The 18505-nt window shown below is 44.9% G+C and overlaps 1 protein-coding gene across 3 annotated transcripts in view; it reads left to right on the top strand.

Annotated features, from left to right (window-relative positions):
* KCO1 (Outward rectifying potassium channel protein) overlaps window positions 1-18131 on the top strand; it is a 57708-nt gene extending 39577 nt beyond the window's left edge. For all 3 annotated transcript variants that reach the window (XM_086804582.1, XM_086804583.1, XM_086804581.1), the window contains 2 exons: window positions 16523-17569; window positions 17687-18131. In XM_086804582.1, the coding sequence (XP_086660708.1) occupies window positions 16617-17569; window positions 17687-17843 (1110 nt within the window). In that variant the 5' untranslated portion in view covers window positions 16523-16616 and the 3' untranslated portion in view covers window positions 17844-18131. The remainder of the gene's footprint in view (window positions 1-16522; window positions 17570-17686) is intronic.
* Window positions 18132-18505: the final 374 nt, after the last annotated feature.

Raw genomic sequence — 18505 nt, 5'->3', positions numbered from 1 at the left:
AAATCCAAATGCTCAAAAGAAATATAAATCGTGCTCAATGGAGATCCCAAATGCCCGCAATACTTCGCAACTTTCGTGTCCACTCAATATACCTAAAAAATATAGCAAGGTAGACTGGTAGTGTACACTTGATTGGTAGGATGAGAGAATCTTGCTACATCACTTGGAGATCCCTGGTATAGGTAGGCTAGACAGTCAGATCCTCAAGTTATGTACGAGGGAGGAGATTTGGAATGGGCCATTTCGATCTATAGAGGAGTCCCTAAACCTATCACCCTAGATGCACCGCCCGTATTTGTACAAGGATGGTCCCTTAGTCATAAACGCTACACTGGGAGACCTTTGGTATCGCATTACCTAGGTAGGCTCTTTTTTGGAGACAATTGGGAGATTCAACTGGGAGAGACACATCTCCATGTTCTGGTTCCTCAAGCACTCTAGACTCCTCCCCCCCCAACCTTTCCTCACATTCAAGCTTGAAGCTTCATAGTTTGTAAGTGAAAAAAAACCATATTTTATCGTACCAAAAACTCCCGTACGGTAATGTATCAAAAATTTCCGTACGGTATCGTATTGTACCAAAAATTCCCGTAGTCAATAAAATCTAAAGTCTCATTAATATGTAACTTAAAAAGAGTCGAAGAGAGAGGGCACCCCTGTTCGACCCCAATCACGTTGCCAAGCTCTGTGCATAAGCTCCCAGCTTTCTCTTGCTCGCATGGGTTAGCGGCTATTTCCACACTGTCTTCTTGACGATGTGAAGTACTCCTGACTGCGTGCTTTCTAGAGGGTCTTTTGCGAGGCATTACTTTTCACCTTTTCTGGCTGCTTTTATATGAGAATGGCATGCTTGAATGTGGTTGGGTTGTGCGATGAGCAGCTCTTCATGTTGAGTTTTCCAAAAGGTTCCCTCCATATTGTGATTTCACTGTGTGTCTGCTTCAAAGCCCTCTTACCCTTTCCCAATGGTGCAGATTTATACACCGAGAGGTTTGTTGTGAGTTCCCCAGCAGGATCGCCAGATGTTTTTAGCTAATCTCCCTATAAGCGGAATGGCAAGACAACAGTCTGGGGCGGCAGACTAGTCAGGCAATGCCGTGGGAGCCATGAGGACTCCCGCCCAAGGTTGAGGGTTCAAACACCAATTCTAAAGTAGTTGCTAGGAATTCTTCGGACCTCTCTCTCGTGGACAGGCTTGTGTGCAGTGGGTGTGCATCACTCTCTTTCTCACTCAGCTCTCACTTAACATGCACATATGAGCAGAACTACAACATAATCATTCACTACAAAGTAAAAGTTGACACAACAAGGATGAGTAATGACAAGTGTGTCCCTTGATCCATTCCAGAAGTATTACAAGTGAGACGGAAGATATTTGTAAGACTCTGACACATTACAAGCTCCATGACATGACAGTCAATTAACATCGCAAGCTTACAAGGCTACATTGTAGCACACAGACCATAAGCTTACACACGTACACACCATGTAAGATTTCTCCCTCCAGCTTTTGAGGTGTAAAGGTTTAAGAACCTCCTCTTCTGTTCTTGAAATTATTCCCCTCTGAAACAGAAGAAAGATCTTGTTCTACCCTGTTTTGGCCTAGAGAGAGAAAAATTCTAGAGAGAGATAGTCCTAAATTGAGGTATCTTTGGATATAAAAATTCTCCTAGTGTCTAAAATGGATTCCCCTGAAAGAGAAATTCAAAAAGAACTTTCCAATGTGCATTTGGAATTAATTGAAAATGTGTATAAAGGACCTTAGCCTAAGGGTCCACAGTTTCAGAAATTTTTGGATTATGGTCCTATTAAGTTTCCAATGGGCCAATTGGATTAATCTAAGTTTTGGGATGAGATAAATCCAAAGAATAAAAGAAAATATCCAAAAATGAGTGGGCGTGTGTCATCACCACACACGATGCCCCAAAGCCCTTTGGCTACCAGCAAATTACGGATCATGAAACTCCAGAGGGAGTAGTTAGATCCATCCAGCTTGTCCTCCTGGGTGAGCACACCAAATACATCTGTAGCATTCTGTGCCATGTCAACAAAATATATCTGCAAGCAAACCAAGCACCAATGTGCACTGCTAGGTAACCAAATGTCTTGTGCAAATGTATGCCTGCAAACCAAAGCAAGTGTAAACCTGCACCAAATTGTCCCATTACACACAATGTGTAGACATACGCGACAAATCGTAGCTGTAATGCCCAATTACATGCTCCAATCAGAAAATCCTCAATTTTTATGCACTCCAATCGCTTCAATGTGCATCTAATTGGCCAATTTTCACAAAAGCCCCAAATTTCTGCAAATGAAAGAGGTTCAATTTGCTGATTTTGACCTCAATTTTGAAAACCCCCAAATTGCAATTTTCAATTTTGCCTCAAATTGAGAAATCCCCCAATTTGCCTGAATCCTGTACCACCTGCAAGCTTTCAAATTTTCCTGGCAAACCCCCAAATTTGTCGAATCTGGAGCGGAGTGCTTGTTGCAGAGCTTATTTTGTTTACTTTGTTTAATTTTGCTGTTTGTTGAAACAAAGGTACCTGCACGTGTGGGCAGTACTGGCAGCCATATGGAGGCATGCAGAGTGTCGAGGAGCTGCAGGTGTCGAGGTGGGCAGGCTGAGGTGCGCCGACGAGCTGCCTGAGGCGGAGAGCAAGCGCTAGTAGCTGCAGCAGGACCCGGTGGCCTGGAGTCGTGCACGGCGTTGGAGAGTGTCGGCAAGTGTCGGGCGCTCAGGTCGGAGCTGTGGGCAGGTGACGGGCGCTCAGGTCAGAGGGTGCGAACAGTAGACGGAGGCGGCGCTGGAGTTGGGCAGGACCCGCCGACGGCCTTGGACCAGCAGGGAGGGCGCAGGGGAGCCTGGAACGGGCTGGCCGAGAGTGGAGGTCGGAGCCGGACATGCCGGCCGGAATGGAGCAGGATGGCGCTGCGTGCGGAGGTCGGAGCAGCGAACGGCGCGAAGGATGTCGCCCGGAACGGAACGGCGTGGGCGGGTGGCTGGAACGGACCCGCGACGGCGCAAAGGACGTCGCCCGTTTTGGAACGGCGAGGGCGGGTGGTCGGGACGGCGCGTCTGTGGGCGGCCGGATAGGAGCGCCGTCGGATGGACGGAGAGGCAGAGGATCTGGGTAGAGTGTCACCGCCGGCTGGAGAGACAGTGCCGCCCGCGAGGCTGGGCGGTGGTGGTGGGCTCCCACTAGTGCCGCCCGTTTCTGGTGGCCGGACGGTGGAGCAGCGACGGAAACGTTGGACGGAATCCACGGACGGACGACGACGGAAGTTCGCAGGCGACGAAAAAACACAGCGTCGACGGAATTTTGCAGGCTTTCCTCCAGCAGCAGAATTTCAGGGCCAGCTTCCAGCTCCCAGCTCTGATACCAATTGTTGGGTGTTGGACTTACACACTCACACACACAAACCTGCACATTAGGGTTAGGTGCAGGGTAGAGAAGCTCACACACAGAAATGAGAGAGAGAGAGAGCCAAAAGTGTGGTATCCACAAAATGCAAGTCAACTCTTGCATGTGTGCCACATCCATATAATATAGAAGTACAAAATATTATATGTTAGAGTGTCCTTTCACACTTGATGTGCAAGGGGAAAAACCACATGGGAAAAAGTACCCTTGGTTAAGCCCTGTTCACACATAGCACTACCATAAGTGAGCATATGCCTACATATACAGGTCTATGGATTCCTGGACTTCTTTTGTAGGGATTTGGATCCATCCTCAGGTTTATGGATTATGTTTATGACTCCCTTTTACTGGGATGGATTATTCTTTATGGCTCCCTTTATTTGGGATGCATTGGACTTATGAAACTTATGGTTCACATACCTTGTGTAGTGTTCTCTTGTACTACGTGCTCTCTTGAAGATTGTTTCTACCATGTGTGGGTGGAACAATAGAGAGCAGATGGAGTTAGTAGTTGAAAAGGGCTTGTGTGGGGGGGACACTTCAAAGGGTAGTGTCGAGCACAACATGCCGTGTGTAGTGTTCTCTTGTCCTACGTGCCCTCTTGAAGATTGTTTCTACCATGTGTGGGTGGAACAATAGAGAGCAGATGAAAGGGAACATGGGCAGTGGAGAGGGTAGTGTGTGTTGGTGGCCGAAATGCCTATAAACTGTGTGTAGCAGAAATGCTTATGGAACATCAGGTTATCTATGCTTGCGAGTGATTGTTTTATCTTGTTACTTGAGCCCACCTCTCATCCAAGGTGTGTGGTCAGAGTACCAACACGGAGTACAAGTGGTAAAGTGGACATGACGCCTGGTTGGCACGGGACTTATGTCTATGCCAAGGGTCATGTGGACCGATGCCTTGTTGGCAGGAGACTTATTCGTCTCGCCCATTTACTTGGGACATGGATTACGATATCTGGACTTATGGGACTGATTTGTCTCGTCCATTTACTTGGGACATGATTATGATATCTCGACTTATGGGACTGTTTTGTCTCGCTCTTTTATTTGGGACATGGATTTATTTATTTATCTTTCTGCCATATTAGAATCACTATCTTCCCATACAGAGGCCAAGAGGTTCATTGTTCATCTCACCATGCATGTGGATTCATGTTGGGATTGTGAGAGGGCAATTCAATGAACACTCCACCATACACGTGGATTCGTGTTGCGATTGTGGAGTGAGTGTTTCATTGTTTCCACACCATGCTTGTTGATCAGAGTTGGGATTGTATGGGAGAACATGGGAATTGTTGGGATTGGGAGAAAGGATTGCCAGAACTATGGAGAACCAGCTTTTCTGTCACCATGGTTTGTGCTCTTGAATGGCACCAGTTTGTGTACATAGCACATGTTTCTGTGCGAGGCACTAGTTTCTTATGCATGGCACTTATTTAAGTGTCTTAGCACGTGGTTGGTGATTTTCATTGGCATATGAGTATCTCATTGATATTGGTGATTGAGACACAATTGGCTCTTGTGCATGTGTCTAGCATATCTTCCATGGAATTCTCGCCCATTTATTTTGGGACATGATTTTGATATTGGTATTATGGAGACTTATTTAGTCTCATCCATTTCTTTGGGACATGGATTCTTCAGTTATATTGGATTTTTGAGATTGTCTCGTCTCGCCTACTTGATGGGACATGATTATATCTTGAATATATGGCTTCAAGCTTAAAGTTGTGGACAATTTCTAAGAAGTTGGGGAGGATGTCACCAAGACATTTCCCAGTATGAAAGGAGTATGGTGGACTCTAGGATGTCTAAATATTTGGAAAGTACAAGCTTTGGGAATGGGGGATTATCCTAGAATACAAAGGACCATACTCCTAAAATTTAGGAGAGTTGCTATTTTTGGCCCGAATCCGATGGAAGTTCTGTTCGCGTCATTACATCTGGAATTGAGCAGATACCAAGAGTTGGCAAAGTGCCTATGACAGAATGTCTACTAGTTGGGATATTTTTAGAGGTAAAGATTATGGAAGGACCCATCTTTTAGATTGGGACATGTGGCAAGAAAGTGGACCAAAGTGAGACAAGTAGCCTGACACTTGTTAGAAAATGGATCAAAGTGAGACTAGTGGCCTCACACTTGTCACTTCAGCTATTGTGTGGCTCTCCACTTGTCATTGTAGCCTTCTCTTGCCATTTTAGCTCATGGGAGGCCCAAATCTATAAATTGGAGCCCTCTCTCTTCATTAATGGAGGCTCTCTTTGTTGGGTTTTATGCTGTGTATGCACCCAGAGGAGTGCTAGTATCATCAGTAGATTACTGGGGCACTTTTTACTTCAGTTAGTGGAGGTTTTTTCCCCCAGTTTAGCTCAGTTTCACTTATATGCAGTTTATAAGTGTTTTGGTCCACCCGGCACATTTATGGCCGGACATGTGAACACTTATCTTTAGGGTCACTATCATGTGGCTATTGTACTTCACTTTTTTTATTATTCAAGCAACAGACTGAAGTCGTGTTCTCTATGTGTGTTGGTTTCCACGCCTGTTTGTACCTTCTGTAAACCCTAACCCTTCATTGCCTTCAATTGGTATCAGAGCATTGAAGCTCTGCATTGCCCTGCCCGTACACTGCCAAGCTCTTGTTGCTGCTGCCCGTACAGCACCAGTACAACTGTGCGCTTGCTGCCCCGTATACCCACACTGCCCCGTACACCTGTGCGCCTTCTGTACCTGCTTCGAATGACTGCGCCTGTCAGCGCCTGTACCTGAAACGTACATCTGAAACTGCAGCGCACGTGTATACTGTACCTACTTCGCAGACTGCGCCTCTGTACAAACCTGCGCAGGACTGTGTAGACAGCCGTACAGGCGACCTGCTGTGGAACTGGTCGCCCTGCTCCGTACAGTGCACAGTACAGAACACGACTGCAATAGTACAGTCAAAGTACCTGCATAGTACAGCCGACCAGAATCTGCTACGTCAACATTCGACTGCAGTTTAGCCTTCTGCTTCAGTACTGTACCTGCTTGCTCAGCTTCCGTACTGCTTTCGTACCTGCTTTCGTACAGCACCTCGACTGTAGTTGCTGTGTACCTGCACAATACAGTCGACTGTACTACTGCTCAGCATAGAAGTGTTTGGGTGCAGCAAATTTGGGCATTTTGGCATTGTGTACGCCATTTGCTGCTCTACTCAGTCATTGGTGCATTGAGCTGCACATTCCGAGGATTGAGAGTGCAGGCATATTTGGGTGAACTGTATTCAGTGGAGTACAGTTATTATCAGGGTTTCTGCTATTGGGTTTTTTGGTAAACAGGTACAACATTGTGCGTAAAGCATAATGGCAAATCAACAGCAAAGTGATGTATTCACATATTTGTCTAAGGAAGACAAATTGGATGGCACGAACTACTCCTTGTGGAGTTTTATGCTGAAAAATGTGCTTGTGGCAAAAGGTCTTTGGGATTTTGTTAGTGGTGATGAACCACGTCCAGGTCCATTGGCTCCAGAGACTCCTCCCCAAGGGGGTGCTCGTGGACGAGGACAACAGGTACAGGCTCCAGGACAGCCATTGCCTGTTCAAAGAACAAATGCTCAAAAGACATGGGATGCCAGGGATGCACAAGCTTTGTCACTCATTGCATTGTCAGTTCAGAGGTCCATTATACCTCATATTCGTTCAGCTGGCTCTTCACAGAATGCATGGGTGACTTTGGAGCAGATGTATGCTGCTCTTAATGAGGCTAGGATCTCATTTTTGAAAAGAGAGCTGGAAAATCAGAAAATGAATGAAGGAGATGATATGTCTAGCCACTTAAACAAGCTGCAGGATTTGAGAGAGCAACTCATCAATGTGGATGAGATTATTCCTGAGACACAACTTGTGTCCACCATCTTGCATTCTTTGCCAAGATCTTACTTGGCTTTTCATACCTCTTTGAACCTCAGCATGAGGAATGCTGTTGAACCCCTCAAGTATCAGGAACTTGTTGCTCTCTTACTACAAGAGGAGCAAATGAGGAAGAATATGAATATGAACACAAATGCTGAACAAGCATTTACTACAGGTCAAAAGGGGAAAGGAAAAACTCAGCCAAAGAGTGCAAATCAAAACTCAGGTGATGGTGGTTCTTCACAGGATACCAAGAAAAGTGATGGACAGCCCAAGAAGAAGGGCAAATGTCATTACTGTAAGAAGCCAGGTCACTACATCACTGAATGTAGGAAGAGGATTGCCAAAGAGAAGGCAAAGGAAGCTGGGATGTCTGTTAATGATGCTTCTAAAGCTCCTCCAGAGACTGTTTCTTTTGTTGAGGACAGGGATTACTGTTTTTATACATGCAGCTATGATGCCTCTTGGTCTTCACAGGCACTCAGTTTGACAGAGCATGCATGTACTTGGTATTTTGATAGTGGTGCCTCAAAGCATATCACATCTCGCAGGGATTTGTTTAGTCATGTTGGCCCTGCCCCTGTTGGCAAAACTGTTCAGTGTGCCAACAATGCTTCATATCCAGTTCGTGGCATTGGGGAGATTCAGCTCACAGCCATTGATGGCTCCATTCTCCGCCTTACAGATGCCTTATATGTACCAGGGATAAAGAAGAATTTGTTGTCCATTTCTTCTTTAGCACATTGTGGAATGCAAGTCCACTTTGATGATGATAAATGCATGGTCAGAGACAAAGCTAATGCCTTGACCTTGATGCTTATTGGTACATTATGTCATGGACTTTATCAGTTGGATGCATTTCAGCCAGTGGATCAGTCTGCTTATCATGCATTCACTCTTACTCCAGCTATGGTTGATGCGGAGTTATGGCATGCTCGCATGGGGCATGTAAATTTTGGTAGTCTTATGCTTATGCAGCGACATAATATGTTTACAGATCTACCTCTCATGGAGAAGCCTCCAGATCACATTTGTGAAGGATGTATTTTGGGAAAAATGCACAGGTTTTCCTTCCCACGTGATCAGGCTCTAAGAGCAACTGCAAAGTTGCAACTTATACACAGTGATCTCTGTGGTCCCATGCAGACGAAGTCATTAGGTGGTTGCTTCTATTTTGCAACATTTATTGATGACTTCTCTCGTATATGCTGGGTGTATCCTTTGACACAGAAATCACAGGTATATGATGCATTTTTGGCCTTTGTAGCACTTGCTGAGACAGAGTCAGGATGCAAGGTGAAGACTCTCCGTTCTGACCGAGGGGGGGAATATATGTCACATATGCTGAATTCCTTTCTTGGGAGTAGAGGTATAAAACATCAGTATACTACTCCTTACACTCCACAGCAGAATGGGGTTGCAGAAAGGAAGAATTGGTCACTCATGGAGATGGCCAGATGTATGCTAAAGGCAAAAAGGCTACCACATATCTTTTGGGTGGAAGCAGTAATGTGTGCTTGTCATATTTTGAATCGATGTCCCACAAAGGCTTTGGTTTCTATTACTCCTTTTGAGGCTTGGCATGGCCGCAAGCCTTCTGTATCGCATTTTCGTATCTTTGGGTGTCTTGCATATGCACACATACCCAAAGAGTTGAGGAGGAAGCTGGATGATAAAGCCACAAAATGCATTTTTGTTGGGTATAGCCGTGAGAGCAAGGGCTACAGGTTATATGACCCACTATCCAGGAAGATATTCACTAGTCGGGATGTGATTTTTGATGAAAAATCAGAAATATCCATGGCTGGTTATGAGGCAAATCAGGCTGAAAATGATGTGTTTGAAGGTCTACTACCTATGGAATTTCATTCCACAGTTGGTGATCCAACTAATGAGGGTACAGGACAGCCAGCAAATGATGTAGGTGGTGCAGAAATTCAGCAGCAAAATGAGCCAGAAGCTGAACCAAATATGGGGCAGCAGGCACCACAGGTCAGACATATACCTAGATGGTATTTGAGGACATTACAGGACAGCCATTTAGAGGGTCCTCTTGCTGGTCGTACTCGTAGGGAGACAAGGACCAATGAGCATGCACACATCATGGATTTGAATCTGGTTATGGCAGCCAGTTTACAGGATGATGATGAGCCTGATTCATTTGTGGATGCACGAGATAATGTGCATTGGAACAAAGCCATGCAGGATGAGTTTGATTCTATTAAAAAGAATCAAACATGGGATTTGGTTGATCTGCCCAAAGGCAAGAAAGCAATTGGTACTAAATGGGTCTATAAGTTGAAAAGACATGCAGATGGATCCATTGACAGGTACAAAGCCCGTCTAGTTGCAAAGGGCTATGCACAGAAAAAGGGCATTGATTATGAGGAGACATTTGCTCCTACATCCCGTATGTCGACACTTAGGTGTGTCATTGCATTGGCTGCACATCGTGGTTGGGTTGTTCACCAGTTGGACATAAAGACTGCATTTCTACATGGGGACCTCGAGGAGGAAGTTTATGTATTTCAGCCCATGGGATTTGCAGAACATGGTCATGAGGGGAAAGTTTGCAGGCTGAAAAAGGCCTTGTATGGTTTGAAACAAGCTCCACGAGCTTGGTATGCAAAAATAGATGCTTTTCTACTCACTCAGGGATTTGTGAACAGTCCATCAGAAGCCACTCTGTATGTAAAGAAAGAAGAGACAGATCTGCTGGTCATCAGTCTTTATGTGGATGATCTCTTGCTCATGGGATCAAATGATGACAAAATTGCAGCTTTTAAGGAGATACTGCAACAGACATTTGACATGTCTGACTTGGGCCTTGTACATTACTATTTGGGCATACAGTTTGTGCAGGATAACAGAGGCATTGGGTTGTTGCAATCACGCTATGTTGCTAAACTTCTGGAGAAGTTTAAATTTCAGGATTGCAAGCCTATTAATACTCCTATGGAGCCTGGGATGAAACTGTCACTACAAGATGACAGTGTTTCCTTTGATGCCACTACATATGCTCAGGCTGTTGGGTGCCTCATTTACTTGTGTAATACAAGGCCAGATATTCAGTATGCAGTCTCTCAGTTGAGCAGATTCATGCACAGCCCACGGTTGTCACATTGGCAAGCTGTGAAGCGTGTATTCCGTTATTTGCAGGGTACCTTGTCTCTTGGATTGCTTTATCCTGAGGGGGGTGACATGCAGTTACACGCTTACAGTGATTCAGATTGGGCTGGTGATTTTGATACCAGACATTCCACTAGTGGAAATTGTTTCTTTCTTGGCTCTTCATGCATTTCTTGGCTAAGCAAGAAACAGACCACAGTGGCCACTTCGTCTTGTGAGGCAGAGTACAGAGCAGCCTACACTACTACTGTTGAGTGTGTTTGGCTGCGTCGTCTCATGACTGATATGGATATTTCAGTGGAGGAGCCTACACCTATCTATACTGATAGTCAGAGTGCCATTGCTGTGGCCAGGAATCCTGTGTTTCATGCTCGCACGAAACACATTGAGATTCACTATCATTTTGTTCGGGAGAGACTCCAGGCAGGAGATATCAGTCTGATCTACTGTCCTACAGATCAGAATGTGGCAGACATCTTCACCAAGGCATTACCACGTCCGAAATTTGAAGCATTCCGCAATGCTTTGAATTTGTTTCCTTTTGGTGGATGATGTACAGTGATCACATATCACTCCAGGGGGGTTTGTTGGGTTTTATGCTGTGTATGCACCCAGAGGAGTGCTAGTGATCATCAGTAGATTACTGGGGCACTTTTTACTTCAGTTAGTGGAGGTTTTTTCCCTAGTTTAGCTCAGTTTCACTTATATGCAGTTTATAAGTGTTTTGGTCCACCCGGCACATTTATGGCCGGACATGTGAACACTTATCTTTAGGGTCACTATCATGTGGCTATTGTACTTCACTTTTTTTATTATTCAAGCAACAGACTGAAGTCGTGTTCTCTATGTGTGTTGGTTTCCACGCCTGTTTGTACCTTCTGTAAACCCTAACCCTTCATTGCCTTCACTCTTGCTGCACACTAGTCTCTACCACCGTTACAGGCTGCCCTAATGATGGCTACTCTCTTTCTCTCTCTCTTGAAGGCTGCCCATGAAGAATACCGGCTGTTGGGGATTGTTTTGGAGGCTTCCATCGCGAAGAAATACTGAAGGCAAGGGTATTTAATCATTTATTATGATTTCTAGCCATTGTACTTGTTGTACCAGCCCTTGTACTTGTTGTACCAGCCACTGCACTGGCCGTACAAGCCCTTGTACCTACCATACCAGCCACTGTACTGGCCGTACCAGCCCTTGTACTTGTTGTACCTATTGTACCAGCCACCGTACCGGCTATACCAGCCACATACCTGCTGTACCAGCCACTGTACCAGCTTTTGTACATGCTGTACCAGCATTTGTACTTGTTGTACTTGCTGTACCACCCATTGTACCAACTGTACCAGCCATTGTACCCACTGTACCGGTTGAATGGAGAGTTGTACTTGCTGTACCAGCTCTATTGCATGAAGACCCGTGGTTTTTGGGGAAGAATCAGTACCCACACGGAGGTATATGGATTATATTATTGGCTCGGCATTTCTATAGCCTATGTTCTGGCTTGGTTGCCTCGTGTTGGGCTGTGTTATGGCATTTGTATATGGATAATCCGGCATCTCCCGTGGGGAGAGTAAGGCCCTCAAAGCTTGCACATGATATTATTCTCCTTGGGTAATAAAATACTCCAAGGGGGGGGTCGGCCCATTCCGGCCTCTATGTGGTGTCACATGTGCAAGATCCATTTTCAGCATTTGTGGATGTTTTGTCCGGCTTTTATGTTTTATGCAAAGTGATGATGGATGTGTTAAGGCTATGGCCATGTTTAAGTGTTTTAATATGCACTGATGGTATCAACAAGTGTGTCAAAGGCCCTAGTCCCCCGGGCGCCGCCGCGAGTTTCATTAGCTCTGTTAGCGGCATAATGGGGGTTATAGTGTCACTGTAAAGCTTCTGCTTTCCTTTTTCTTGGGCAGTCTTTAGGGCAGAGGTCACATTTGGTTTACATTGAAAGGTAGGGGATTGCTGAGTGACACGGGGTGGAATTTGAGGTTGGGGAGATTTGGAGATCCAAATATGATGGTTGCCCGCGTAGAAATGTTGGGCTCGTAGGAGATGTTTAGGCACTGGGGGGTTGGTTTTGTATACAGTAGAGGGTTTGACTGAGGGTTGGAGTGCCGTGGAGAGCGTTTAGGCTTGCGCTTGTCATGTACCCTATAGGCTTCTGGTTGGCGAATTTGTTGCCGACGCAAGGGACAAGGAGCTTTGGGTGCCTGTGGTTGAAGGGGAGGGTTGGATCGTCGGGGATCCACAATGTAGATTCGCCCTATTAATAACCGTGTGCTGCGAGAAGCTTCTTAGGTATCCAATGGGGAGATGGCAGACCTAGTGGGGTGTTGTTAGTTTTATTAGTAATGTTAGTTGGGTTAGTGTGGATTGGTGGGTCAGCCAGCTAGTGAAACGGCGATATGAGAGTGGCTTGCTGCCGAGCATGGTTGCAGGGAGGGTGTGAGAGGCATTGATGTGGTTGAAAGGATGGGCGGCCTCTTTTTTAGGGGGAGCAGCAGGTACTGGCTCTTCATCTGTCATAAGAACAGTAACTTGGCCGGAGGCTAACTGCAAGGTCGCCGTCCATGCGTCCCAGTCGATGTTGCACGTATTATGTCCCATGCAACCCCTTCCCAAGCAGGCCTCATATGGCGTGATGGTTTTCAATGCTTTGGTAGGGCATCTATTCAATACGTGTAGCACACATTATTGCCTCCATCCAGAATTTGTGAGGCAATCCTTTGCCTTTAACCATGCATCTAGCCATTTCCATCAAAGACATGTTCTTTCTCTTGGCAACATCATTTTGCTGAGGAGAATATAGCATCGTGCATTGATGCTTTATGCCTTTCTTTGCCATAAATGCTTTGAAAGCAATGGACATGTATTCCCCCCCTTGATTTGTACGGAGGGTCTGCACTTTGCAACCTGTCTGTTTTTCAGCTTGTGCCACAAAATGCTGAAAACATGCAAATACATCAGATTTGGCCTTCAAAGGATACACCCATGCAATTTTGCAAATTTGGAGTAGTCATCGATAAAGGTTACAAAGTATAGATGCTTTTCAAAAGATGGTGTCTTCATAGGACCACACTATAATTTTTGAACAGACCTTGTTGATCCATCTTTTGGGAATGCATTTCTGTGCATCTTTAGTAAATCCTCTCCTGAAGCTAGCCTGTCCATGTGCTCGATGACCATGCCTCTCTGCCCTTCGGCTCAGCTCCGACTCCAATATAGAGCCATATAATTTGGCCAAGTAATGACCAATTTTCAGATCATAAAATGTGAGCTTCAAAAAGACTTTAGAGTTTGTGATTTTGTCACGCCGAAAATACCTTCCAGTTTGGCTAGCTTTGCTTGGCTGTAGACTTGAAATCAATGTGATGCACTAGTGAGTCTGCAAGTTCGAGGCCTATGATTGCGATGGCCCTTTGGTTGTGTTGTTGCCACAGTTGTAGTTTAGGGCCTTTTTCTTCCTCAGAGATGACTTTCCATAGCCCCTCCTGCATCAAAAGCGGCTACAACTTTGTCTGCCAAGTGGCAAGCCTATTGCTAGAGAATTTTTCAACTAGCGAGGACACGACAGATGTTAGGAGTGCCATAATAATGAAGTAGAGGCAAGCTGGGCATTGGGCAGTCAGAAATGAAATGCTACTAGTGATAACACATAAGAAGCTCAACAAATTCTGTCAAGAGCATGGCATATGTGAGGGGAAGATTGCATAGTCAGACGAGCTGAGAGAAATGAAGAAGTGTAGACGTAGATGCTCGATAGAGAGTAGGCAAGGGCGTGAGCGACTAGTCACTGACGTACATGCATTTATATGGGGAAGGAGGTTTTTGGCATCATTTTAATATTATTGTGAGGGCCTTGGGGCTTAGACGCTACCCTTGGATTGATTATCCAAGAGGTAAGACTACCCAGAGTCATGGCCAATCCCAAAGTTGATAAATTTGAGAGTTACAATTTCCATACTTGGCCGACAAAGATTAAATTTACTCTAATTAGAAGGGGGTTAATGGGGAGTCACAAATGGTGAGGAGAAAATGCCTACCACCAAGGAGGAGGCGGCCTTTTGGATAAGCAAAGATGAGAAGGTAGTGGCAATTATTGCCTCGGGTCTCAGTGATATATATATATATATATATCCATCATATAGATGGAAATGGTATCTCATATGAAGCCTGGAACACTCTTGACACATTGTTTGGGGCTTAGTCAAAGAACTCAAAGATCAGTCTTCTCATAAAGTTCTTTGAACTGAAAATGAATCCAGGTGATTCTCTTCGAACTCACCTTAATTATATAAAAAGTATTCTTACTTAGCTTGCACGTATCAAGAAGACTATTGAGGAGGATGTTATCATAGCAATACTCTTGAAGAGTCTACCCCAAGAGGAGTTTAGTAACATTATTACTACAGTTGCCAGCTCAAAAGCTGATGGATGTCGAAGCATCCTTACTTGATGAGGGCAACAAGGTCAAGCAGAGGCAAGCTATTACTGAGGGAGCCTTCTTCAACAAGGGAGGTTTTAAGAAGTCAAAGGCACCCTTCAAAGGTACACAATAGAAGTTTCCAAAGAAGTCTTGTAACTTCTATGGAAAACGAAATCAGGATTTCTTCTATCGAAACAAAGCACATAAAGCTTAACATGCAAGTGAAGAAGAAGAAGTAAAGCATGAAGCAGAGGCCTCAACTAAGGCTAATTTTGTAGAAGACTACGAGGCATTCTAGACCAGCTAGAATCTAGCCCTACCTGTTGGTTACCCCTCTATCCTAGGTTTGTTGTAAGCATAACTAGAGCTTAGCATCTGGCATCATAATTGGCATTGTAAACCAACTAGAGTAAGACCTATGCCATATGGGCACCGGGTTGGTCATCATAAACTACATTGTAACTAGTAACTAGGACTAGCATTGCCATCTTCGAAGCCATGGATATTTTGTTGAGGGAGGGTGTTGAAATTATACACCAAAATATCTTGTATGTAACCTTGGGGACATTGGGCAATTAGGTTCTAAGTTCTCTAGACAGGCAATTAGGTTCTAAGTTCTCTAGACATGTCAAGCACATAGTTTTGGGCATGTTCACACCTCCAGGACAACCATTAAAACTCGTGGGATACAAGTGGAGAGGATCTTAGGTGCACTCAATTCAATGCAATTGGTGCTCTTTTTGATGCTACTTTTATTTGGGTGTTGATAGAGTGTGATTATTACCTAATCACCTAAGTGGGGGAGGGGGTGGCGACAGGTGCTTGGCACAGAGCAATGGGGGCGTTAGGTGAAGGGCACTCGCAGGAGCTCCAGCTCTTTAGCAATCCTATGGTCGTTCGCCTTACCCTTCTGCATCTTTAATAAAGCTTTGGTGACATTTGATTGGTTGTAAAAAGGGTGGCTAATTGGGTCATGGGATGTGTGACATATCTTGTGCGGTTTGGTGATGGATGTCATAAAGTTGATGAACACAGGCTTCCCAAACTGTGGGGCTAATGATGGGAGTAGGTGGTTGCTTCTCCCTAATAGTTCCTTTCTATCCACACTCATGAAACTGGTATACATCCCCCTTGTGCTTGCCTAAAAATGCTCCTTTTTTTGACATGTATTGCATCTGGAAGGACCTCTGCATCTCACGTGCAGAGATCTGTTGCAATGCCCGTTCACATAAAAGGTGGAGTCTTGGAGCTTTTCATTGATCGTCATACCAGCTATTTTGTTGCTGAGATCCACTTGGAGGTGTAGTAATGTGTGGGAAGCTGGCACAGGCAGTCCGTGAATAGTTTGTGGCTAGGAGATTGCCTGAATGGTCTTTTGACTAAACCAAACCCCCCAATGGTCTTTTGACTGAACCAAACCCACCCCCCCCCCCCCCCCCCCCCCCCCCCCCGACACACACACCCACACAAAACAACAACAACATTACACACACCCCAACCCACAAAAGAAAAGAAAAAACCGGTTGTTGAGTTTGGGAACAATGTTAATACTTTTTGGATCTCCTTGTATAGAGATATACACATGCACAACTCGATGGCAATTGATTGAATTGCCTGTTTTCTGGCTCCATTGTTGCAGCATTATTGTCTCACCGGCGTGTACACATGGACTTCAGAAGAGTGTTTGATGTGATATAAGAAGCTTCATAAAAAATTGCAATATTAGTCACAGCATGGCCTCACAAAGCTTACCATCTGTTAGATGGATTGAGAAGGGGAAGATGCCTTCTAAGAATGGAAAACTGGAACCTCTGCTGTCAGACTTATCTGGTGGAAAGCAGAACAATAGAAAACACACCTCAAAGCTTGCAAAGAAGATCCGGCACTGTCACAGTGCCCCTGAATTGGATGAAAGCAGCCCCAACATAAATCTAAATGAAAATGCCATCAAGCCTAACAAAAACTATGATGCCAAATTCACAATCTTAATAGGTGCAGTGCTGTTTGTCATCTACTTGGGTGTTGGGATGGCCTGTTTCTATGCGATGGAGCAGGATCTCCAAGGAGAGAGAACTAATTCTCTGATAGATGCCCTTTACTTCTCTATCGTCACCATGACAACCGTTGGATATGGAGACCTCGTGCCTAATGGAGTTCCTGCAAAACTCTTCACTTGTGCCTTTGTTTTTGTGGGTTTTGGTCTGGTGGGGTTGCTTCTTGGCAGTGCAGCTGACTTTCTGGTAGAAAGGCAGGAACTACTGCTAGTAAAAGCTCTGTCTGGCAACAACCAGGATTCTGATTATACAGACTTCAGTGGATCAAATCAGATAATAAGGGTTCGGTTGAAGGTGGCCATAGCTGGGGCAATACTTCTGGTGCTCTTTGGCATCGGCTTGCTTGTTATGATAGAAGTAGAAGGAATGAGCTTTGTGGAAGCTTTTTACTGTGTTTGCGTGACGGTTACCACACTAGGTTATGGAGATATTAGTTTTCAAACTACTGGAGGCCGGGCGTTTGCAGTGGTTTGGATTTTGATCAGCACAGTAAATGTTGCCCAGTTCTTCTTGTATATAGCAGAGCTGTACACTGAAGAGAGGAGGCAGTCACTGGTGCAGTGGGTGCTCACTCGAAAGACCACATTTTCAGACCTCGAGGCAGCTGATATGGATAACGATGGAGTTGTAAGGTTAGTTTATTCAAGTTAAATAGAGAGATCGTGCTTTGGTCATTTCACGAAAAAAAAAAGATCGTGCTTTGGTCTCTCACAGATACTTGACTGAATTTAAATGCTCCTTGAATGCAGTGCTTCTGAGTTTGTTGTCTACAAGTTGAAGGAGATGGGCAAGATTGAGGAGCAAGATGTCGTGGAAATCTTGAAGGAGTTTGTCTCACTTGATGCAGACAACTCTGGAACTTTATCTCCTTACGATCTGAAGCTAGCACAGACAGTAGAAGCATGAAGGCTCTCAAGAGAAGGCCGTCCTACACTGGTTAAGGCATTTTTATAATGAATTGTAGAGCTTTCTGCTGCATAAAGATGGAAGCAGGAACTAGAAGGCTGTTGTAACCTCTCTTTGGTTTGAATTTAACTTTTTTACTCCAAAATAACCTAAGAATTGGCAGTCTTACTCTACATTCTGGCGTAGCCCTAGTTTTTGTCTTTACCGCCTTCCAGTGTCTCTAGCCAGTGGACATTTCCAATTGGGGATAGATCATAGGCTTACAACAGATTGAAAATGGGGGATTTCCAAGTCACATGGTGCATGTGCATTGTGGATGCTATGTTCTGTCCTGCCTGCATGATGTGTATGTGTCTTGTGGGGCCAGGGAGATGGCCCGCTGGATTGTGCGCATGAACTTGTTTCCTGACAGGTTTTGTGGCATGTGGCAGGTGGTAAGTAGTGGCTTGAACCTTAGTACGTTTCATTGTGGGGTGGTCAAACCCAGGGTTCGGGAAAAGATAGGTTCGACTGAGGCCAGAACTCGTTCAAATTTGTGCAGAGCTTGCTCAAATTTGTGGGAGGAGGAGAAGAATCCTCTTCAAAATTTTCAAGTTTTAGTTACATTTTGCAAAATTTATAGAGAAATGTCTTCTCAAAATGGTCAATTTCCTCTTCAAATT

The sequence above is a fragment of the Cibotium barometz genome, chromosome 11, assembly GCF_041138505.1.
Source record: "Cibotium barometz isolate CiBa-2024 chromosome 11, ASM4113850v1, whole genome shotgun sequence".
Taxonomy (NCBI): Eukaryota; Viridiplantae; Streptophyta; class Polypodiopsida; order Cyatheales; family Cibotiaceae; genus Cibotium; species Cibotium barometz.
The sequence above is the reverse complement of the archived record's forward strand: the minus strand, read 5'-3'. Positions and strand labels throughout refer to the sequence as shown.